The sequence below is a fragment of the Leptodactylus fuscus genome, chromosome 4 (assembly GCF_031893055.1).
Source record: "Leptodactylus fuscus isolate aLepFus1 chromosome 4, aLepFus1.hap2, whole genome shotgun sequence".
NCBI classification, from domain to species: domain Eukaryota; kingdom Metazoa; phylum Chordata; class Amphibia; order Anura; family Leptodactylidae; genus Leptodactylus; species Leptodactylus fuscus.
Genome location: NC_134268.1, coordinates 94,432,001 through 94,457,953, shown reverse-complemented (window position 1 = coordinate 94,457,953; position 25,953 = coordinate 94,432,001). Strand labels below are relative to the sequence as shown.

The 25,953-nt window shown below is 41.7% G+C and overlaps 1 protein-coding gene across 8 annotated transcripts in view; it reads right to left on the bottom strand.

The window, feature by feature from the left end:
- Positions 1 to 2,925: 2,925 nt before the first annotated feature.
- PHACTR1 (phosphatase and actin regulator 1) overlaps positions 2,926 to 25,953 on the bottom strand; it is a 236,378-nt gene continuing 213,350 nt past the window's right edge. For 4 of the 8 annotated variants that reach the window (XM_075270823.1, XM_075270827.1, XM_075270822.1 and 1 more), the window contains 8 exons: positions 19,525 to 19,748; positions 17,636 to 17,792; positions 11,829 to 11,884; positions 8,814 to 8,875; positions 7,342 to 7,482; positions 5,778 to 5,854; positions 4,918 to 5,178; positions 2,926 to 4,028 (listed from right to left, as the gene is read on the bottom strand). In XM_075270823.1, the coding sequence (XP_075126924.1) occupies positions 4,956 to 5,178; positions 5,778 to 5,854; positions 7,342 to 7,482; positions 8,814 to 8,875; positions 11,829 to 11,884; positions 17,636 to 17,792; positions 19,525 to 19,748 (940 nt within the window). In that variant the 3' untranslated portion in view covers positions 2,926 to 4,028; positions 4,918 to 4,955. Of the gene's footprint in view, positions 4,045 to 4,917; positions 5,179 to 5,773; positions 5,855 to 7,341; positions 7,483 to 8,813; positions 8,876 to 11,828; positions 11,885 to 17,631; positions 17,793 to 19,524; positions 19,749 to 25,953 lie in introns of those variants that run through there. The other 4 variants (XM_075270828.1, XM_075270826.1, XM_075270825.1 and 1 more) reach the window with 3 other exon arrangements.

Below are 25,953 nucleotides of genomic sequence, written 5' to 3'. Positions count from 1 at the left end.
GCAACAACATGTCCCGAAACGCGTAAGGGCTCGTTCACATCTGCGCCCAGGTGTCGGTTCTGCAGGTTTCCGTTTCCTGCATAAAACAGAGCAGGAGACGGAAACCTGCAGGATTCTTTCTCACCCATTCATTTGAATGGGTGAGAAAGCTGTCCGGCCGTGAGCGTTTTATGCTCTCCGCCACGAAACTGGGTTTTTTAATCCTGACATGCAGTACTCTGTGTCCGGATTAAAAAAAACGGTTTTGCAGCGGAGAGCATAAAACGCTCACCGCCACTCACTTGCATGCAGAAGACGGAAAGCACAGAACGGAGATCAGAACGCAGGGGTGAACCTTCTGTCTTGTTCCTGGAGCATCTAAGATGTTTCCTTTTTATTTTTTGATAAAGTAAAAGTGACACAGTCATGCTGGATCCAGAGTGCGGCTTCCCCAAACTCTTGCTATAAAGTTGGAAGCATACAGTTGTATAAAATGTCTTTGTATGCTGTACTTTTCATATTACTCCTCAATGGAAATAAGAGGCATAGCATAAAGTCATCCCCATTCCATTATCCCCGCTCTACCAAACTTTACAGTAGGTACGATACATTCTGTTATGGTGGGTAATACAGTAGGTTCTCTGGACATATCAGACTGGAAGGTATTCAGCTGGTAAGTCATCACTCCCAAAAACACGTTGCTGATGCTCCACAGTCCAGAGGAGGCTATAATTTTGGGCTTGTGCGTCACATGCAAAGTTTTTGTGTCTGTTCCCTCATCCAAAATCTATAGTTAAAGAGGTATTTCCATCTCAGTATTTATGGCTGTATCATAGGATATGTCATAATTACCTGCCAGATACCAGTCTCACCTATGGGACCCACATCTATTTAATGAATGAGACCCTGTCTGTTTCCAAAACTCAACAAAGAAAAGCCATAAATACAGAGTTTGGACCATCCCTTTAATGGCCAGGTTAGGGTTCTTTTTTAGTACATTCCAGAAAAAATCCATTTCAAAAACTATATCCATTATGGAATTTATATAGGGGTGTTGTAACTGGTTTGACTTCACATGTATTTCAAAGAAGTTATTAACATTGGGATATGAATTGTGAATTGAAAAATTAAATTTTCTTCCAATAATACATTATTTTAGATGCAAATTTTTTATTTTCACAGAATTAAATCGAAGAAAAAGCACCCCATCACTTGTTAAACCTTCTCCTTAATACAACGATACCCCATATACAGTCAAACACTATGGATATAAGGGCTCAGAAGGAAAGGAGCACCATCTGTCTTTTGGAGGACAGATTTTGCTGGAATGTTTTTTGGGCCCTCTGTACAAATACAGAGGAAACCCCCAAAAGTGAACCAATTATACCCCTCAAGGAATCTAGGGATCTAGTGATCAGTTTTGAGCCCAGAGGTTTGTCTCTGAATTTATTAACTTATTTCACATTTGTGAAAAATAAAAAAAATAAGATGAAAAATTAGAATATTAAAAACTGATAACTACAGTTTTGGGTCCACGGCCTGAAAATTCCCAGATCTCAGTTCCACTGAAAACCTCATTGCGGAATATGATGCTGCTCTATATGTAAGCAAAATAAATACATAATAAACCTGTTGTCAATTCTCAAAAAGCTATTGGGCAAAGAAAAACACAGAAATGTTGATAAATTCCAAGCACCGATTAGACAAGAATGGGTTGCCATTAGTTAGGCTATGGCCTACAAGCTGATAAATCTACGCCAGAATGTATTGCAGAAGCCTTGAAAAATAATGGTCAACACCTTGTAAGGAATTTAGTGTGGAATTTTCCAAGCAGAAAAAAAAGCCTACCATTGATTTAAAAATTCCACTAGCTAGCAGAACCCATTGAAATCAATGGGAGGCTTTTTTTTCAGCATGGAAAATTCCACACCAAATTCCTCACCATTTTCCTCCGTGTGAATGGACCCTTAGTGGTCAGCCTTATGCCTGGTCCTGGCTAGTGCAGCTGAAGGCTGGCTGTAAACTACTGTAGTCTTCCACTATAGATCCATAGAACATAACTGTATGTCCAAATACACTGAAGTAGTTTAGATGTATAGTTATGTCCTAATGTGTGGAAGAGTTAACTGTGCCATATCTGCTTGGGGTTCAATAGTAAAATCAAAAAAGATTTCCATTCTTTCAAATTCAGGGTATGCAAATACCACATACACCATATACAGGAGTGTTTAAGTCTGAGGCCACTTTCACACGGTCAGTATTTCGTATCAGTATTTGTAAGCCAAAACTAGGAGTAGGTAGAAAACACAGATGAGGTCTAAGGCTGCCTTCACACGGAATAACGCCGGGCTTGTAAAAATCCTTGTAAAGCCGGTGTTGTGAGCGCTCCCATTGATGTGAATGGGAAGTGTTCGGGAGCCTTCTGCAGCGCTTGCGTGCATGGCTGTGAATGAGAATTTTTACAAGCCCGGCGTTACTCCGTGTGAAGGCAGCCTAAATCTCTCCACTATACCATTTCTCTGTGTAAGTTCCACTCCTGGATTTGGCTTATAAATATTGATGCAAAATACTGACCAAATACTGACTGTATGGAAGTAACCTTAGACATTACTGGGCTTCAACCTGTAATTATTCTAATTGCTGTGAGAAATGCCTTGTGCATAATCTATGTAAGCAAACACATATCAAACATATAGACAGACATGGACTGCACCCTGGTAAGTAGGTGCTTGGCAATGTAGTTGTCATGTATATACCATGGAGAATGTTAACGTAAATCCACTCACAATGTGCAGCCTCATGTAAAAGAAAAAAAAACTTATGAAAATGTCATTGTAGTTACTATACCAAAAATCTTTGAACAACATCAATAAAATAACACATCTGCTTCATTATGGATTTTGCACAACTTTACACAGTTTCAGAAAGATTAACATGAACAAAAAGTAGATTTTGAAAAATATTCTTGTTTATTTCTTCATTTCATTTACAAGAAAACTCCATGTTAATATGGACAGGCTCAATCACTGGATGCCTTTCGCCTGGCATCATGGCTGAGTCTGTCTTGACCAACCATTCCTACTCTATACAGAACAGGCACAATATAATGACAACACGTTCCCAAAGACAAACACAATCAATATCTGCCTTTAGGAAAATAAGTTCTGGGATGGAATATGATCATGTTTGTCCCTGCTGATACAGGACGATAGAAAAAATAAAAGTAATGAGCGGCCCATTCAACTGAAGAGCTGTACATGGATGGGAAATTAAATGCATGATGCAAACTGCACATGACCATGGATGCAGAGTGACAACAGAGGGGGCCATGGAGCTTTAGATGCTGTCGATTCCGAAATGATGAAACATGTCACTTCCTTGAAATGGGTTGATGTTTCTGTAAGCTTTTATTTACTGACCCTGATTACTCTCTTAATGCGTTAGTAAAATGACGGTTTTGGTGCCGAGATCCAGCTGCAAAACTACATGATGCTGGTCATTCCAGCCCTGTTGTGTCTACTGTTTCTGAACAATTGTCACATTCAGTCACAACAGTCTCAGAAATCCACAACCAGTCTCCAGTATGGAAGATGCAACACATAACCGGGAATGCTTTACAAAGGAAAAGTAATGCAAGTCTCTGTTTGTTGCCTATAAAGCCCACGTCGATTTGGCTGAAGTGCGTGAAGCTGGACTGGCATATGTCTCCGTAATCCACTCATGACCCAGATCTTCCATATCAGCCACCACTAACACTGAGACGCAAGATGCTGACACCCAAAGACTTGAGGAAGAACAACTTCTGCTCAGTATGTACATACAGGACAGATCCAGACATTGCTGACATTTCGCATTGCACAATGCTTCACGTTGTTAAGGTCTAGTGAAGATGGAAATCATCTATGAAGATTATGCAAATGCCGGGTTCTTCTTTTGGAAAAACAAGGCAGTTCCAAAGATTTACATTTAGGAATAAGACAAAATAAAATATCCCAGCACTTGTGGTTCCCTTTTTGAAAACAGTAAAGTATTCAAGTAGAACTTTAATGCTAGGGCCTGTGAAACCTGCGAGAGAGAGAGAGGAGGAATTAAAGCCTTGGTTACATGACTATTTTTCTGACCATCATATTTCAAGGGAAATTTTCAGATAACGTGACTGTAAATAATATTATTACTACTTCAATGAACTTATCTCTTCCTGATGAATGTGCCAGGAGCTACAATAGAAGCCGGAACCATCTCCAGCAGAAGAGCAAAGATTACCAGGTCTGGGGCCCTAAAGTCCTGCAGTATAAGGACATGTTACTGATTTACAGGCCCTAAACCTGGTGACAGGTTCTGTTTCAGAAAGAGGTTCTTCAGCAGCTAAGGTGTGTACTATAAATAACGTACACTTTACTATATATTATAAAGACTGCTACAAATCAGTATGTGACTTGTATAAATGCTGAATATGTTGAAAGAGATTGATATTAATGTAGATTTTTTCAGTCTTATATATAAAAATATGTGACTGTACACACACACACACACACACACATATATATATATATATATATATATGTGTGTGTGTGTGTGACTGTACTTTGCTTGCAACGTTCATTGGAAATCCTTAGCCACATCTATTACAGTAGTATCTGTCATTACCACTACTCTTAAAGGGGTTGTCCCATTATGGACCCTCCACAAGACAGAGGATAAGTGTGCTGGGTCTCTCATTGATTAACTTGCCCCCCTAAGGCCTCCTTGTAAATGAGCACCGTGGATTGGGGGATAAGAGTCTATAACAGGACAAGCCCTTTGAGTTGGGTCTGAATGGCCAGTGCTATCCATAGTTTCATTCAAGGCAGTGAAAGACACATTACTAAATTTTAACCTAAAGATATATTGTTATCTCCTGATCACATGGCTGTAAACACAATTTTATAGTAAATGTACGGATTGTACCTAATGTAGAGTTAGGCTGACCATACGCATTAGATTTGTTGATTTGGCAGACAGCCTTTCCTCCTGGCCTGCATACACATTTGCACGGTTGCTTGGTATGGTGAGGGATTTGAATATGCCAGGTCCATAGGTATCTGGCACCGACTTTCTCCTCTAACAGCGGGATACTTCTTTCCTCTGACATCTTCATATACAGATGTTGTAGAGTTAACCCGAACTTCTGCAACTGGATAAACTGCTGCAGCGTGATATCTTATCACAGAAGACAACAAGAAATAATGAAAAGTCATTGGCAAAACATTTTTCAATGACTTTGCATTGGTTTTTGTTGTTAATGGAGGGTTAAACAATAGTATTATATGAAAGAACATTTGTTTTTCATCTGCATTTGTCATCAAGATAACTTGATAACTCAGTCAAGATACCCTGGCTTGGATCTTAAAGCATGTATTGTGGGTATTGTGTTGTCTTATCTGTAAAATGATATAAAAGGCTGGACCATGTTAGAATACATTGGAACATGTATGCATACCCTCAGGCTGTGTGTATATCTGGGTCCCTGAGATCTAATAAATAGGTTTTTACAGAAGGTATTCAGCAGAATTTGGTCTGTACATCAAATTGTTATGTCATTGTCTTCTGTGATAAGACATCACACTGCAGCAGTAGTTCAGGTTAACTCTGCTACATCTGTACATTAGATGGGCAGCCAATCCTACTGGAGTCAGGAGGTTCTGCTGAATCTAATGTGTATGGCCAGCTTAGCTGTAGCAGGGAATGGGGGATTTAGAGGAGAAGACAACATGTGCTAAGTGTTTTATTGGTATAATGAGGTCAATATTACTACTCACCTTGTTAAATGCCTACTTAATTCATGAACTTCCATTTCTGTACTCTTAAACTCATTTAGCTCTTTTCGTATAGCAGCCTGTAACAGTAAGAAAGGACAAGTGAAATTACATTTGATGCCTTTGTCTTATGGTATACAGGGTTAAGAGAGTTGTCCAGTCTTGTGTAAGCAAAGCTTAAAGTTGTGCTGTTGTGTCCTGAAGGACGACCTGCAAGTACACAGATTATTACCATCTGTGCAGTAGATGACACTCGGACAACCAGATGCTATCTCTAAAGAAAGCACACATGTAAATGAATACGAGTCCTCCCGAGCGAATCATCATACCAGCTCTCTTTGAGTTGGTGGGTAGAGTCTAGCTATCATATACTGCACACAATATGTAATGGAGGATTCTACTCTGTAACTGTATTTCTTACTCATAAACAGCCTCAGGACCATGCAGGACATATATAGACAAGGACTGACATGTATAAAATGCTTTAGGTAGTGATATAACATTTCTATTTATTTAATTTAAGCTTATGTTATCTTCTGCTATCTCTCTCTTTTCCCTCTCCATAGACTTCTATAAACATGAATCATATGGCCTGCAATCCGCCTTGAGACAGATAGATCAGGGATTTTCAAAGTGTGGTAGTGTTTCTTCAGACCCCACAGTATAATAAGTGGAAGCCCAGGGAAAGTGATCAAACATAAAAACCAGAGTTACTCACCTCTCCTGCGTGACTCCTTATTCTCTTTGGCACTTCTGCCTGATGTCAGCGACCGCTGATTGGGTCTCAGGGGTCACTTTGGCATCATTAAGTGCCATGATGCCTATGTATTCCCTGAGGCCCTATCAGTGGTATCTGATGTCAGGCAGAAGCATCAAAGAGAACAGGGAGTGGCTCTGTAGCGGTGAGTAACACATTGTTTTATATGTTTGATTATATCCCCTGGGCTTCCACTTATTATACTCCAGGGTCTGAAGAGACTCTACAGTATAATAATAGCAGTTTTGTTTCGGCTGAGTTTAGTCCAAACGAAACTGCTGGGCGAGTGCTGCCCCCTCAGGGACCCAGGCTGCCATGCCAGAGAAATATGCCTCGCGTACCACACTTGACATGTCTGCAGGAGGTTGCTCTACACAGTGACTGTGTTACTTCCTGCGAACCAAATATCCTAGAAAACAACTGATTGACAATGGTTCTTGGAGATAAAGGTTTTGCCAATCTGTTACTGATGACTTAAATAAGGATAGGCCACCAATATTTAAGTCCTCAAATACCCCTTTAGGTACATTGATTGGAAACCATAATAAGAGTGAGCAATTTGGGTCTACTTGTGGATTTAGTGGAGGAGGGATAAAGCCACCATTACTCAATCCACTTAACCCAAATGGCACAGCAAGTTTATCTTGGGCTGCACTGTTGAGATCTCCATGTTTGCACAGGCTGCTCACCAAGTAGATAAGCTATGTAAGGAGGCCACAAGGTAGATCTAAGAGAGTACAGTAGACACAAGGCTCCTTATGGCTCCGTCACCCAAGGGCCTACATGAATAAACACAGGAGAGGTACAAACTTTATCAGCAGCTGTTAGTCGAGTCCAAGGTTTATCTGCCCTCCTGTCATAGTCCTGTGCGTCTGCCACCTCCACATAATCACTGAAACGAATTAGGATTTTCTTCTCCCGCAGCTCCTCTACTGTAGGTCTCTGGCTGAGCTGTAGACAGAAAATATAATAAAAGTTCTTACACTACTCAAAATATTACATTTCAGGTGCATGCACAGTACGTGAACCGATCCTGGAGCCTCAGGACTCCTTTCAATATGCTCAAACACAGATAAACATAAGGATAAAAAGATCGTCCAGGTTCTTGTAAATCAGCTTTAATAGCCAGGAGAAAACGGCTCATACACATTTATTTCTAAGGCTAAAGCCCCTCTTTACATGGTGGCGTATACGTGGCGCTATTTTGCGGCCGCAAAATCACGGCCGCAAAATAGCGCCGCGTATACGATCCCGGCTCCCACTGAAATCAATACGGCCTGCAAAATCTCACGCGGCGAATAGGTGCCACATCACGCGGCACTTTACTCCGTGTGAACTCACCCTAATACTACAAGTAATATAAAATAACTGCTTTAGAATGTTATTCCAGAAAGCCTTTTTAATTTTATAAAGAAAGATAAACCATTTAGACCTGTAATTTTGAAGGACATCTGATAACTGAATGTCTATATTTTATTTCTTTTTCTATATGGTCACTATGCCCATTTCAGAAACAAGCAGTAAAGTTGCTGTCTAGAACTTAGCAGAACTATAACAGGATAAATTTTACTGGGTGCCCGATGGGCAGGTGCAATGGGTTTCCACTTCCTGGTGGCACTACAATGATTATAACTCCAGGAACAACCAGGTGGTGGAGCCATTTTGTCTTGGAACCACCTTGGAAAAAGGCGTAATCTTGAGACAGTTCATGACTCAGAGAGCTGATGTAGCTTTCTGAAATAAAAAGACATCACAGGGGCCTGGGGAGGGGTGTAATAAGTAGCTCCTTCTAAGCCTTAGACCATCATGAACTTTAAAGGGAACCTTTCAGGTGGTTTTTCCACCATAAATTGGCCCCATGATGTGCAAGATCAAGCAATTCTCTGCCCATTGATGCCCTTCTGTAATCTTTCTGTTGCAGTAAAGTAAAGGTATATAAAAGCTTGAAAAAGGCTCTATGCAGAGGTGGCTGAATAAAGTTTTAATTCCTTCCTTTTTTCAACCTGTGAAGTGATGCCATTTTTTAAATTTTATTGTGGATATGTCCCTGGCTTGGATCTTTGGAAGTGCAACCCTTTTCTATAAGACAGATTAAAAAAAACGAAAGATCAGCCACACTACCTATTCATCTATCTATACAGTATAATATGTATTTTATGTGTAGGATGGAAAAAGCTGTGTAGTTCTCAATGATCTGAGAATTAGTTGCCGGTCTTGCTGATTCTATAGCCCTTGTACATTCAGCTATCCTAGTAATGGAGTAGTTCGCCTTCTGACCTCACCTTGCGTGTAAGTCTCCTTTTTATCTCTCGTTTCTCCTCCTGCTCTTCTTGTTCATTACGAGCTGTAAATAAAAAGCGGCCTTATACTCAGCAATACTGTCATTATGTTACACAAGATCTGCAAACACTTTACCTTTAGTCTATGTCCTCTGTTTATATAGTAAAACCAAGCTTAGAACGAGAAACAGTATCTAAGTAATTCTGTCTACCGTGTGGTCCCCCGACTGTAATGATGTCACCCTATGAAGCTCCACAGTCTTAACCAAACTTAGTGTCCCACAGAATTGTGTACACGGCAATTTTTAAATTTTCATGTGAATTTACTCTTGTATTTCACAATATAAGACATAGCCACACTTTCACTTAGGCTTGATGCACAAATCCATAACATACTTTCGGCCCTGTATGATTTTCCAGTTCTACAAAGCTGTAATATGGAGCTTATAGAAATCTATTCACCAGGGTACCTCTGAATGCCTTCCATCTTATAAGCAGACATGCAGAATCTGTGAGAATAAAATTGTGGCATGTTTAGTCAGATGCCATATTATGGAGGTACTCTATCCTACAACTGTCAGGACAAGGCTCTGACATACGCATAAGGCCTCAGTACTTCCCATCATCAGTTTACAAACAGACTTTAGGCTAACCTTAGGCAGAAAGATTTGTTTCCAACCCACTCCAAAGTTTACTCATATGGAAATACAACAAAATACCTAAAAATACTACAATTGAATCTACTGCCTCCCTGAGCATATTCAACCACTACACCGTATTACAGAGCAGAATACAGTGATAAACATCGTACCCTTGTTATGAATCTCACTTTCTAGATTTGGAGAAAAACAAATGAGGCAGAGGGTGGGCCTTCAGCTCCAGGAGCAATGGTCTTGTTGCTCAATTAGGATGGATAATGTCATACCAGTAAGGGGGGGATAAACGTTCACTACACAAAGCAGCGTAGGCAAGAGATATGGCAAGAGAAATGCTCCCAGGACTGAAGCCCCTCCCCCAGTGCACCAGCTACCTCATTTGATTTCAAATTTGTTTTACTCCAAATCTACAAAAATGACATAACAGAGATATGATGGTTATCATTGTAGTGTTCTCTGTAACACAGTAGGGGCAGTTGAGTATTCTTGGGAGAGATGGTAGAATCTCTTTAAAGAGATTAACCCCACGTCGGAAAAGCCTTCAGAAAGTTTATTCTTCCCCTATCTTTAGATGTCTTCTCCACACCACCGTTCCTTAGTTATCCCGGTTTTCGTCCACATGCTAATTAGGTTCCTCGAAACACTGGGGGCGGTCCCCAGTGCTCAAACAGCACTAGGGACATCCCCAGTGCTGCAATAAAACTATCCAGCACTGCCTTCTTTTTGTTCGCCACCTCTTCTGTCCTGTTTGCTCACAGGAAAATAGCCGAATGCACCCACTGTGCATGTCTGTCGGCCATTTTCCTGTGGCCTCTTCCATTCAGCCACAGGAAAATGACGATAGACATGCGTAGATGGCGCATTTTGAAGAAGATGTAACAGGACAAGGAAGAAGAGGTGGAGGAGGCAAACAAGAAGAAGGCAGCGCTGGATAGTTTTCTCGCAGCACTGGGGAAACCCCCAGTGCTGTTTAAGCGCTGGGGACCGCCCCCAGTTCTGCAAGAAACCTAAATAGCATATGGACGAAAACCAGGATAACTAAGGAACAGTGGCGCGAAGAAGACATCTAAAGGTAGGGGAAGAATAGCCTTTCTTAAAGCTATTCCGACGTGGGTTTAGATTAAAACGGGATTCTAATGATAGAATCCCTTTAAAGTGTTAATTCGCAGCAGTAGAGATGCACTGAAACAAATCATAGAACCATTCCAGCTAAGTCAACGATCTTCTATCATATGTATACCCATAAATAATAATCATTAACCATGGATATAGCTATAGCGGGTACAGCAGTATAGGGGGTGCTGTGGCCCCCTGGACCACGAGGGGGGTACAAAGGTCTCTTTGCCACATAAAATATACCATTTTAGCACAGGGTTGGTAATGGCCTCATTACAGACTTTGCATTGTGACCCAGAAGCTTCAGGTTACATGTCTGTCATTAACAATCATTGTTTTCAGGTAGATTTTCACTAAGTATTTCTAACCCGTCACAAGGTTTATGAAGGAGGGTTCATACGGTGTAACGTGCCACGTGATGTGGCACGTCTACGCCGCGGGACCCTTTCCGGGCCGTACACGCTCCCATTGATTTCAATGGGAGCGGGGATCGTATGCGCAGCGCTAGTTTGCGGCCGTGATTTTGCGGCGCATACGATCCCCGCTCCCATTGAAATCAATGGGAGCGTGTACGGCCCGCAAATGGTCCCGCGGCGTAGACGTGCCACATCACGCGGCACGTTACACCGTGTGAACCCTCCCTTAATAGCAATGATTAAGATAGTAAATGTGTACATTGTCTCCCTGAGCGGCTTCCTCAATGTGGGGCTGCTGCAAACAAATAATGTTATTGTGTGGCATTCAGGGGTGCTGAGCATGCAGGATTATGCCCAAAGACAATGTGTCATCCTAAAGAGGTTTATATGTATTTGTGAGAAGATGTTATTACAGTGTGTGCAGTAATCTCCCAGAACCTGAGCAGTCCCTCCCATTTCAGCTGCCTGGCTTGTAAACATTGGGGAGAAAAGGCAGCAGCCTGTAAATAATATTTTGTTCTTTTTCTACATATACATGGTTGTCCATTTTCTTATAGACTACCCTAATAGAACATATCCAAGTTCAGTGACAAGTGCCCCTTCCTCCTAACTTCACTCTGTGTAAGGCATGTAAGAAGAGATGAGCTCTATAACATATACGTTTTATGTGTATGATGTGGGTATATTATTTCCCACCAATGATGTGGAAAAAACTTTTTAATAATACTCAATAAAACCAGTGCTTTAGTCTCCATTTTTGCAAACCTGACACAAAACATGCCTAGTGATATTTATTCATCCACTGCCTAAAAAACACCAATTATACTTACGTTTCAGAATATTTCTTTGTTCCAACTCTTCAGCTGTTGGCCTTTGGCTCAGTCGTCTGCGAAAAAAGATGGAAATCTTAACCATGTTCTGGTCTTTTATGTATTAGAGTTGTTATACAGGCAGTGCTGCTTTCAAAGCCATTGTTAGGCAGTGTCAGGAGCGCAAGACCTGCTGTTATGTCACAAGCATCAATGTGATAACAAAGCTTTACAACATTTCCTTTGCTTGTCACAAAACTTCCTGATTTTCACAATGTTGTTGGAGATTGGTACTGTGTTTTGCAGTGCAATATGATGGGTGGAACAAGTACAACGTAGAGGAAGGGATACGCAATAACACTGTATTATGAACGACATGGATTTTTATTGCATTATCTGATCTTTGCTTTTAAGGCCCTTCTACCTAAGTCAATGACCACATGAAAGAATGTTTGTTCCTAAGGACTGCGCTGAGCAAACACTTGTCAGCTGATGCCAACATTTATTGGGGGCCTTAACATCATTGGTTGTTGGTAGTTTGTAGGACTTTTTCTTCCGTTACAATAGTAAACAAAAATGACAGAAGAAAGCTTCCATCATGGTCTTTATATTAGCGGCAATGGGCACAGACTGAGGGGGCCCCATCCGTGTCCATGACTCTATGACGAGAGCAAAGGATACTCACAACAGTAGTGTGAACTTCCTCTAAGTGCGTGCGGCCGGCAAGTGCTAAAATATGTGGGGTGTAAAAATCACTTATACTTAACTTTACTAGTATACAGATATAAAAAAATTAAGAGTCTTCAGTAGTTGATACCTTTTTTAATGGCTAACTAAAATGATGACAGATTGCAAGCTGTCGAGGCTCTAGGTGTCTTCCTCAGCCATAGTTTTTAAAAAAGGTATCAACTACTGAAGGCTCTTAATTTTTTATATTTCATATCCACTAGCTAACAGGGTACAAAAATATTTTTCCTAGTATAGAGATACAGACTGTTTCTGATAGTGACATCAGCACGAGAAATGGGTATGGGTAACTTCATGAAATGGATTTCCATGACTAAAGAGCTGCACGACAGCCTACGATCACCATGTGCAATGACACATGTCAGCGGGAGTGGTGTACAGCACATTCCACTAGATTCATGGAAACCTTCTCTGGAGTGATCACACACGTCTCGAGGTATGACATGAATCTGGATTTGGACCATGGTTGGAGAAAAGTGCCTAATTGTTTTCATAGTGTCTACATAAAGAGTTTGGTTATATCCAGTTAATGGTAATGTTAGTACTACAACAAACAAACACATCTGACTATGCATCAATCAATGTGGGAACCGTATGGGGAAGGTCCATTCTGTTGTAGCATGACTCTGCCTCAGCGAACAAAACAAGTTCCATAAAGGGTTGTTTGGGAGAGTTTACTGCTGAAGAATATGACTGGAACCTACACAGAGCACTGGCCTCAATACCATTGACATGAAGTAGAATAGGGATTGCTAGCCAGCCCCAGTTGCAAAAGAGGGCCCAGCAGCAGATTAACTCCTATGGTTTTGGAAGAGGATGTCCATCAAGCTCATATAGGTTTTTACATACTTTTGGCAATACAATACAATGTATGTTACTGTTGGAATTTAATCAATGGCTCAATACTGATCATATGATGTGACCTAGGTAAACTTAACTAAATAGATGCCTACATAATATTACCATTCACCCATTTTTATGGCAACTATACTACTATATGGGAGAAATACTGCTTCTTGCAAGAGACCACCACAAAAGGGAGACATGGTGGAGACCATGCATTCACATATGGTGGAGACCGTGCATTCACACGGAGTAAATGCGGCGCATTTTTGATGGTGCATGTTTGCAGTCGCGTTAACGCGACCGCAAACATGCACCGTCAAAAACGCCGCGTTTACTCCGTGTGAATGCACCCTAAGACCATTGGTGACAAAAGCATTAGCTCTGAAGTTTTGCTGTCCTATCATTTACCTACAGCCACCACTAGAGGGAGCTGAGCTTTCTACAGGGAGATTTCTACAGCTTCTATTGAGTTCAATTGTAGCTGTATAAATGTATAGATTCTGAGCTCCCTCTAGTGGTTGTTGCAGGCAGTCAGATTTCTCATGTACTTTGTCATGGACAGCAGGGAATTTGAGATGACTTTGCAGAGTTCAACTAGGTTTAACTAAGAGCGGAAAATAAAAAGCATACATCAACAGAGTTTATCTGAACCCCAGGCGGTCTGATAACTAGTATAATACACTACAATGTTAATCCCTCAATCCTAGCCATCATAGTAATGGATCACCACCCTCAGATTTCATTATAGCAATCATCAAACATGGCGATGCTTATGTGAACAGGAAATCTTAAGGTTAATGCCTGCAGTTAGAGCAGGCTCTGATTGTGAGTGGCTATGTTTGGAGAATTAATATTACAGCAGATGTCAGGATAAATGCTACACTGTTTCTGTAGCTCCCATTAACCTAAATGCGAATTAAGAAAACATCACAGAGCCGCTCTGCTCACCTGTTTCCATAAATCTCGCCCTGGCGGTCAGGACTTAAGAGAAGTTAATTCCATCTCAGTGGCAATTTGCTGGCATGGGAATAACCCTTTAAGGGCTCTTTAAAAAGGAATCACTGAGAAATAAATGGCTATGAATAAGTTACCATGGAGACAGCTGACATTCTCTGTACCCTGAGGAATCATCATATTTTAGGACATGTTTATACCAGAATCGGATGGATTCTATACATCTTCAGATAATGAGATAAACCTGCAGGATGTCATTCATACGAGCTTTACTACAATTCTTGCAAAATTCAATATGATGACATCCTGCTTTTATGCAATGCATTGTTGTGGATACCATTCATGTCATATACAGTGTCTAGCGGCTGGGATATATACTAGAGATGAGCGAACACTAAAATGTTCGAGGTTCGAAATTCGATTCGAACAGCCGCTCACTGTTCGAGTGTTCGAATGGGTTTCGAACCCCATTATAGTCTATGGGGAACATAAACTCGTTAAGGGGGAAACCCAAATTCGTGTCTGGAGGGTCACCAAGTCCACTATGACACCCCAGGAAATGATACCAACACCCTGGAATGACACTGGGACAGCAGGGGAAGCATGTCTGGGGGCATAAAAGTCACTTTATTTCATGGAAATCCCTGTCAGTTTGCGATTTTCGCAAGCTAACTTTTCCCCATAGAAATGCATTGGCCAGTGCTGATTGGCCAGAGTACGGAACTCGACCAATCAGCGCTGGCTCTGCTGGAGGAGGCGGAGTCTAAGATCGCTCCACACCAGTCTCCATTCAGGTCCGACCTTAGACTCCGCCTCCTCCAGCAGAGCCAGCGCTGATTGGCCGAATTCCGTACTCTGGCCAATCAGCGCTGGCCAATGCATTCTATTAGCCCGATGAAGTAGAGCTGAATGTGTGTGCTAAGCACACACATTCAGCACTGCTTCATCACGCCAATACAATGCATTAGCCAGTGCTGATTGGCCAGAGTACGGAATTCGGCCAATCAGCGCTGGCTCTGCTGGAGGAGGCGGAGTCTAAGATCGCTCCACACCAGTCTCCATTCAGGTCCGACCTTAGACTCCGCCTCCTCCGGCAGAGCCAGCGCTGATTGGCCGAAGGCTGGCCAATGCATTCCTATGCGAATGCAGAGACTTAGTAGTGCTGAGTCAGTTTTGCTCAACTACACATCTGATGCACACTCGGCACTGCTACATCAGATGTAGCAATCTGATGTAGCAGAGCCGAGGGTGCACTAGAACCCCTGTGCAAACTCAGTTCACGCTAATAGAATGCATTGGCCAGCGCTGATTGGCCAATGCATTCTATTAGCCCGATGAAGTAGAGCTGAATGTGTGTGCTAAGCACACTCATTCAGCACTGCTTCATCACACCAATACAATGCATTAGCCAGTGCTGATTGGCCAGAGTACGGAATTCGGCCAATCAGCGCTGGCCAATGCATTCTATTAGCCCGATGAAGTAGAGCTGAATGTGTGTGCTAAGCACACACATTCAGCACTGCTTCATCACGCCAATACAATGCATTAGCCAGTGCTGATTGGCCAGAGTACGGAATTCGGCCAATCAGCGCTGGCCAATGCATTCTATTAGCCCGATGAAGTAGAGCTGAATGTGTGTGCTAAGCACACACATTCAGCACTGCTTCATCACGCCAATACAATGCATTAGCCAGTGCTGATTGGCCAGAGTACGGAATTCGGCCAATCAGCGCTGGCTCTGCTGGAGGAGGCGGAGTCTAAGATCGCTCCACACCAGTCTCCATTCAGGTCCGACCTTAGACTCCGCCTCCTCCAGCAGAGCCAGCGCTGATTGGCCGAATTCCGTACTCTGGCCAATCAGCACTGGCTAATGCATTGTATTGGCGTGATGAAGCAGTGCTGAATGTGTGTGCTTAGCACACACATTCAGCTCTACTTCATCGGGCTAATAGAATGCATTGGCCAATCAGCGCTGGCCAATGCATTCTATTAGCGTGAACTGAGTTTGCACAGGGGTTCTAGTGAACCCTCGGCTCTGCTACATCAGATTGCTACATCTGATGTAGCAGTGCCGAGTGTGCATCAGATGTGTAGTTGAGCAAAACTGACTCAGCACTGCTAAGTCTCTGCATTCGCATAGGAATGCATTGGCCAGCCTTCGGCCAATCAGCGCTGGCTCTGCCGGAAGAGGCGGAGTCTAAGGTCGGACCTGAATGGAGACTGGTGTGGAGCGATCTTAGACTCCGCCTCCTCCAGCAGAGCCAGCGCTGATTGGTCGAGTTCCGTACTCTGGCCAATCAGCGCTGGCCAATGCATTCTATTAGCCCGATGAAGTAGAGCTGAATGTGTGTGCTTAGCACACACATTCAGCTCTACTTCATCAGGCTAATAGAATACATTGGCCAATCAGCGCTGGCCAATGCATTCTATTAGCTTGATGAAGCAGAGTGTGCACAAGGGTTCAAGCGCACCCTCGGCTCTGATGTAGCAGAGCTGAGGGTGCACAAGGGTTCAAGTGCACCCTCGGCTCTCCTACATCAGAGCCGAGGGTGCGCTTGAACCCTTGTGCAGCCTCGGCTCTGCTACATCAGAGCCGAGGGTGCGCTTGAACCCTTGTGCACACTCTGCTTCATCAAGCTAATAGAATGCATTGGCCAGCACTGATTGGCCAGAGTACGGAATTCGGCCAATCAGCGCTGGCCAATGCATCCCTATGGGAAAAAGTTTATCTCACAAAAATCACAATTACACACCCGATAGAGCCCCAAAAAGTTATTTTTAATAACATTCCCCCCTAAATAAAGGTTATCCCTAGCTATCCCTGCCTGTACAGCTATCCCTGTCTCATAGTCACAAAGTTCACATTCTCATATGACCCGGATTTGAAATCCACTATTCGTCTAAAATGGAGGTCACCTGATTTCGGCAGCCAATGACTTTTTCCAATTTTTTTCAATGCCCCCGGTGTCGTAGTTCCTGTCCCACCTCCCCTGCGCTGTTATTGGTGCAAAAAAGGCGCCAGGGAAGGTGGGAGGGGAATCGAATTTTGGCGCACTTTACCACGCGGTGTTCGATTCGATTCGAACATAGCGAACACCCTGATATCCGATCGAACATGTGTTCGATAGAACACTGTTCGCTCATCTCTAATATATACGCATTTTATCCACAGCCAACTCAGTGACTATAAGTTAGAATAGCTGGTAAGGGGGCAAGCATGCCACAGTGCCAGCCATAGAAGATTAGTTTGCCTCTGAATTTACAATATATAAAAGAACTACCTAGTAAGTTTAGTGCCAATCTGCTGCCTCAGCTCCAGTCTCTCTTCATCGGTCTGCATGGGCAGGATGTTCTTCTCTTCTAGCTCTCTCTTGGAGGGTCTGTTGCTTAACTTGATTGCCAAGGAATCCTTCCTGAGAACCTTTAATGCCAGCGAACCTTAGGAAATAAAAGAAGAATATTCTAATTCTTTCTATACACTAAGATTCACAGGGCTGGACAGAATATCTGTGTGTTTTAGTCCCATTTCACCATGTATCATCTACATAAAGTAGGATCTTAATAAATAAACCACATGCGAGAGTCAATAACTTTGACAGTATGGCGTCAAATGTGACTAAGAACCACAGAAATATTCCTGACCCAGGGCACATGCACACCCAACGGCCTCACAGAAAATAGGTATATTATCTAGGCTTGTGAATAAAACTAAAGGCCCATATACATGGCAGAAAATGTCCGACAGTCAATGATACCAATGATACAGCATTCAGTCAGTACCTGTACATGCTGCAGTAAGGGAGCAAACGTTCTCTCCCCATAGTCTGCATTGTTGTTAGCAGCACATTAGTCTACACAATGGGATATGCTGTCAGCAAGCACTGAGGGGATTTATCAATGCAATTCTGCAATTTCTTGCACCAAGGATGGGACACATTCCCTGTACTGCACCTTTCTTCAACATATTTATAATATGTTATAATAACCCATGTCAGTTTTCTTACCAGCACAGACTTGGGAGCCGCTCAGGAGTTTTTTTGGGAGCCAGCTCCTGAAAAAAGAAGCGAGGTGGTCATTCTTCAGGCCGAGTCGCCTCACAATTCAGCCTGAAGACACTCCCTCCTCCCGACTAGGCCCATTCATTAGGCCTAATCCAGAGCAGAGTGCGCGACTGGATGCTGGTGCAGTGCACCGGCTTTCAGTCTTGGCTAGCCGGCTTTTGGTCCTGAACCTGAGGCGGCCTCCGCCTCAGGTTCCGGACCAAAAATCACCTTGTGAACTCACCCTTAGGCTATGGCCCCTCGTTGTGCAAAAGCTGCATTACACTAGGTTCACACTAGTGTTTGGATTTTTGTCCTTTAAGTCTGCATGAGGACCTGAAAGATGGAAACCCTGTCCGCTTAAAAAGCGGTTACACATAGAGCCTATAATGGGGTCCTCCAGGATTTCACTGATTTTACACTGAAACCAGCAGAGAGAAAAGTCCTCCTCTGCCAATTTTAAGAGCATTTTACGGCAGGAAACTCCAACTCTAGTATAAATCCGGCCTTATTTGTTGCAGATTTTGCTGCAGTTTTTTGAACCAAAGCCAGGAGTGGATTTAACTGACGATAAGTTTATAAATGCTTACTTTATATTTCCCTTTCCTTTCCTAGGCTGAAGTCCCACATTGTGGAAACACAGTTTTTATGTTGAAGATTTTGCTGCCTATTTTTGAGCTTTTTTATTTCACCTGTGTGCCGCCCATGCTTCTGTGGTCTCTTTCATTAAATAGGAGCCATGGAAGCAGGGCCGCACTATTGGACAGGAATAGGTCCTGTTCTATATTTTGTGGCCCGAATTTTCGACTCGCACACGTGACCTTGTAATGTGTACGGGTCCATAGAAATGAATGGGTAAGTGTGCTATCTGGGAAAAACACGGATAGCACACTGATCTACGCCACGGTTGCTGCAAGAGGCCTTAAAGTTGAATACCATACTCTTGTGTCTTAGACCTAGAGTACAAGTACTGTACCTGTACAACATGTTCACTGAATGGTGCAGCATCCTACACAATAGTAAGAATTCATCAAGTCCCTGACATTAGTTTTCTGGCATAATAAAGTCACAAGTTTTAGTGCAAGCCAGTTTTATGCAAAAATTTTAAACTTAAAAACTTGAGAACTTACTTGTGTATAGTGAGCTATCATCATCTTCCTCATCATCATCATCGTCATCTTCATCGTCATCATCATCTCTTGAGTACAGACATGAGGAATCTTCATAGTTTGATTCATGAGGCACATTTTCTTTATCATCTTCACATTCAATAACAACAGTTGGCACTTGTCTCATGTCAGCATAGCCACCGAGTCCTGACTTTGACATGCTGTCTCCTCCATGTAACCCCGAGCTAGGAAAAATAAGCAAAATTAATGTTACATCTTCCTAATCAAATGCCAACTACTATACACTCCATAATGATCTATGTTGTCATGTAATGACATATTCAGCAACCATGTGGAAAGGAAATATATTAGAATTAGGCATATATTGATTATTTAGAATTGCATGGCTCCTATGTTTACTATACAGTATATATATTAATATAAGGTTCTTTGCTCATATACACACTACATGTATAAAAGTATTGGGATTAATTATTTAATTCTGGTGTTTTATTCAGTCTCAACAGGTGTATAAAATCTAGCACCTAGATTGTGAAAGAGCTCACTGAATTCCAGCATGCTACTGTATTAGGATGCCACCATCGCAAAAAGTCAGTGCGTGAAATTTCCTCCTTCTAAGGGGGTGTTCACACTACCACTCTATTTATGACGGTTATGTTAGTGTCCGTTGTTAACATTTTGTTACGGTAGTGTACACACCCCTTTGGAAATTCCACCAGGAACTGTTATTATTGAAACATGGAAGCATTTAGACACCCCAGTACCTCACAAAAAATGAATAATATAACCTTTAATCCATGTTGTAAAAGGAGGCTAAAACATTCAAAATGTCAAGGATCATAAAAAAGATTAGCCTACACGTTTCGGGCTAAAAGCAGTAACGCATAGCTGTGAGTAAAGGGTCAGTTACTGCTTTTACCCCGAAACGCGTAGGACGATGAGTACTGAGAAGCATGGTCACCAACACTCTGCTGACTCATAACTGCAATGGTACGAACCTCCTCTGGCACTGATATCAGCACAAAAGCTGTCGCCAAGCCAGAAGCCTCATGGAATAGGCTTCATGGTCAAATAGCTCAATGTAAGCCTAAGGATCCACATAGTGAAACGCAGCAAAAAGAGTTTTTAATGGCGCACCATCTTCCCATATTATACCTATACCAGCGTTTCCGCAGGTATGATAGACAATTGACTTTTCCGCAGTGTTTTTTTCTGCAATGTGTGGATGAGATTAGCCAGAATCCCATTCACTTTGCAGGTACTGTAAAAGCAGCCACAATGTGGGGACAAACATATCGACAAACACAATGCTAAGCATCAGATGGAGTGTTATAAAGCACTCTACAACGGTTATCTAGAGCAGTGAACATGTACTATGGAACTTTATCTGGCAGTTTCATGCATGAGTCTGGATTTGGAGAATGTTACCTGTCTAAGGCATGGTTCACATCTCCGTTTGGTATTCCATTCCGGGAATCTGCTTGAGGACCCCCCGAACAGAATACTGAATGCAATGACAAGCGGTGAGTTTATGAAAGCACACTGACCCCATCGACTAAATGGGGTCCATGTGTTTTCCACGCGGTGTCCACATGGAACATGCAGTTCATGAAGTACTTTTCTCTCCGCATGACTTGTGTGGACACCGTGAGGAAAAGACACGGACCCCATTACAGTCTATGGGGTCCATGTGCTTTCATAAGCTCACCGCTTGACAATGTGTTTGGTATTCCATTTGGGGGGGTTGCCAAGCGGACCCCCCCCCCGAAAGGAATACCAAACGCAGATGTGAACCAGACCTTACAAAAATGTGCTAATTAACCCTTCATTTGCACAACAGTAAAAAACAACTGAGTGATATTTATAAACCTTAAAGCCTTTAAAAATCATAAATGTCTACGGTTATATTCACATGTGCATTTTTAACAGATCATGAAAACAGTCCAGCAAATATACTGACATATTTTCTCATTTGGACAACCATGTGAACTCATTACCAGACATCAACCTGTGAGACCCCTTCAAAGAGTGATTTATGAATGGCAAATTGCTGTAAAAGTGGGGGTGTTTTACCACTGACCTTTATATAACAGTAAAGCGATATTAGAGCCGATATAATAATATCCAATATAATAATATCAGTCCCCAGATTGTCACTGGTTAAATAAAATCTATGGAGCTATTGCTCCATTTTTTTTTTACACCATTTAGCGATCACTATACATATTGTGTTCATTTTATTCTATGGGTTGTAATGGTTACGGTTTGAGGTGTCACAGCTTTATTTTGGTCATTCAGGTATATATTGTATTCCATATTGAGTTGTCTCACTTATGTGCACTGGTCACTTTATTTAAATGGACACTATACTTTCTGTGGGCTACTATTTGGCACCTTGTCTGTATTTTTTCTATAAAAATATGTTATTTTATGTGATTAGTTTTACTCCATTTACGTGTTGATTTTATCTTATGTAATATCTAAATAAAATTTTCACTTTTTATATAATTTTTTTGATGCGTCTACAATTCACGTATACAACTTTTTACCCAGACCACGTTTTCAGTTTTCACCACCTCCATAATTTCCAGTTTTTAGCATCCGTTAATAGGTATTCTGCCACTGATTCCAGATAATGTTTTATCTACCTCCCACCATTCCTGAGCAATCAATGCAGTTATTTTTGGAGTCAGATATGCTACGCTGACTCTACTGTCAGGGGGTGTGACGGAGCTCCAATCAGTGGTGGATGGTGACAGAGCTCAGATTCACATCCCTTACCTGCTCCTGCCTGGCATAAGCCCCTGCTACAGAAAAAAAATCCAACTGTGCCAGAATCAACAGAGCACCTACTGAAGGATGCAAAGCGCTAGACTTTGCAGTGGTGGTGTTCTTGACTGGCACACACAGAGCCTTAACCTCAACCTCATCAAACACCTTTAAATGGGGACTGTGAGCCAGGCCTTCTCATAAAACATCAGTCTGACCTCACAAAATGTTCTTCTGGATGAATGGGCAAAAAATCTCACAAACTTGAAAATCTTATAGAAAGCATTCCTAGAAATCTGAAATCTGTTTTAGCTACAAAAGAGAGACCAACTCCATAATAATATCTATGGATTTAGAGGAGACCGTCATAAAAGCTCCTATAGGTACATGTAGGAATCCCAGCACTTTTTCCATATAGTATTTACAAATAAATACATCATCACACATAAAATACGCTGTGTATTAAAGGGGCTGTCCAGATTAAACTTTTAGAGTTTAAATAAGGTGGGGGCAGGGGGGCAACATGGTGGCTCATTGGTTAGCACTGTAGCCTTGCAGTGCTGGAGTAATGGGTTTGAATCCCACCAGAAACAACAGCAAGGAGTTTGAATGTTCTCCCCAATATTGTGTGGATTTCCTCCCATACTCCAAAGACATACTGATAGGTAAAAAATGTACAGTGTGAGCCCTATATGGGGCTCACAATCTACATAAAAAAAAAAAAAAAAAAAAAAAAGTTGGGGCAGTAAAAGAAATAAAAAAATACATACTCAGCAGTCCCAATTGCACTATTGTCATCTTGTACCTCCTGGTTCGTTTGCTCTCCCTGGTCTCTTCCGGTGTAACATTACCGCTGAGGCCGGGAGCAGAAGACATAAGCGGTGTGGGAAGACACCGGAGCATCTTGAACAGGTGACTATGCTTCTTTTTTTTTTTTTTTTTTTTTACTGCCCCCACTTATTTAAACTTTAAAAGGGTTGTCAATTTTGTCTTAAGTTACTTCTAGAAATTAAATGGTTAATACAAAATAAGAAGTTATATAAAATTGACATTTTGTCATTTTAGAGAACATCACAGATGAATGTTTGTTGCAACCTGCTTAATGGATAACATTGTAAAACTGAATTAATGAGTATTTTAACACGTAGGAACTTGGCATGCTCTTACAATAATGGCATACTCTAACATTTATATTAGGGCTTAGTGTATAAATATGATAATAGTGATAAGCCTGGACAGTAATGTGTATCTACATTATGCAAGATATGATAAATATTCTATTATTTCATGTAAAACTGGCAGCAAACACTTGGCAACCACAGGCATATTGTCCTATATCTGTAGCTAGTAATGCATGGTTCCAGCACTGATGCCAAACATTATTTTCTGGACAAAACAAAATGAAAGCCAGATGGATCCAAATGGAGACTTGTCATTCATATATGTTTACACATCTCCACATCTCTGCGGTAATCTACAGCCTGTTATTGCTGGAAATTGTGTGCATTCTTGGCCAGACGCCACTAGCATTAGCAAAGCCAGACAGATCCTTGACTGTACGTTTGTGCCATCTGGGACCGCAGTGTATATATGCTAGTGAGCAGAGATACAAAACACTAGTTAGATAACTACATACACCTAATCCAATAATCATTACTGGCAGGCACCAGCCAAGACGAGGCTCATACCCTCCTCTACTACAGAAAAACCTCATTTAATAATATAAAAACCAAATAAAAATGTAAAAACGTTGCGACTACCATCGTCATATGTGATTATATCATTAGAAAATAAGATGAAATTAAACGGGTTTTCCAAGAGTTACATATTGGTGAGCTGTTCATCATTATCTAATGAGGGGGGGGGGGGAGAGGAATTGGCCCACAGATCAGCGGCTGGATGTCCCCATGACGGCAGTTCAGTCTGGTCGCATAAGTGTGGATCCACAGCACCATCAACATTAATGTCTAGCCTATTTCAGGTTATTAGTGCATTGATGTTTGTGCTGATTTGGATCTGTACTTACACTTTCCTTAAATCCCATATACAGTCATATGAAAAAGTTTGGGCACCCCTATTAATCTTAATCATTTTTAGTTCTAAATATTTTGGTATTTGCAACAGCCATTTCAGTTTGATATATCTAATAACTGATGGACACAGTAATATTTCAGGATTGAAATGAGGTTTATTGTACTAACAGAAAATGCGCAATATGCATTAAACCAAAATTTGACCGGTGCAAAAGTATGGGCACCTCAACAGAAAAGTGACATTAATATTTAGTAGATCCTCCTTTTGCAAAGATAACAGCCTCTAGTCGCTTCCTGTAGCTTTTAATCAGTTCCTGGATCCTGGATAAAGGTATTTTGGACAAACAATTCAAGTTCAGTTAAGTTAGATAGTCGCCGAGCATGGACAGCCCGCTTCAAATCATCCCACAGATGTTCAATGATATTCAGGTCTGGGGACTGGGATGGCCATTCCAGAACATTGTAATTGTTCCTCTGCATGAATGCCTGAGGATTTGGAGCGGTGTTTTGGATCATTGTCTTGCTGAAATATCCATCCCCGACGTAACTTCAACTTCGTCACTGATTCTTGAACATTATTCTCAAGAATCTGCTGATACTGAGTGGAATCCATGCGACCCTCAACTTTAACAAGATTCCCGGTGCCGGCATTGGCCACACAGCCCCAAAGCATGATGGAACCTCCACCAAATTTTACAGTGGGTAGCATGTGTTTTTCTTGGAATGCTGTTTCTTTTTGGACGCCATGCATAACGCCTTTTTTTATAACCAAACAACTCAATTTTTGTTTCCAAAATGAAGCTGCCTTCTCCAAATGTGCTTTTGCATACCTCAGGCAACTCTATTTGTGGCGTACGTGCAGAAACGGCTTCTTTCTCATCACTCTCCCATACAGCTTCTATTTGTGCAAAGTGCGCTGTATAGTTGACCGATGCACAGTGACACCATCTGCAGCAAGATGATGCTGCAGCTCTTTGGAGGTGGTCTGTGGATTGTCCTTGACTGTTCTCACCATTCTTCTTCTCTGCCTTTCTGATATTTTTCTTGGCCTGCCACTTCTGGGCTTAACAAGAACTGTCCCTGTGGTCTTCCATTTCCTTACTATGTTCCTCACAGTGGAAACTGACAGGTTAAATCTCTGAGACAACGTTTTGTATCCTTCCCCTGAACAACTATGTTGAACAATCTTTGTTTTCAGATCATTTGAGAGCGGGCTGTCCATGTTCGGCGACCATCAAACTTAACTGAACTTGAATTGTTTTGTAGAAAGAAATGGTCCAAAATACCTTCATCCAGGATCCAGGAACTGATTAAAAGCTACAGGAAGCGACTAGAGGCTGTTATCTTTGCAAAAGGAGGATGTACTAAATATTAATGTCACTTTTCTGTTGAGGTGCCCATATTTTTGCACCGGTCAAATTTTGGTTTAATGCATATTGCGCATTTTCTGTTAGTACAATAAACCTCATTTCAATCCTGAAATATTACTGTGTCCATCAGTTATTAGATATATCAAACTGAAATGGCTGTTGCAAACACAAAAATATTTAGAACTAAAAATGATTAAGATTAATAGGGGTGCCCAAACTTTTTCATAGGACTGTATGACTTTATCATTCACAATATG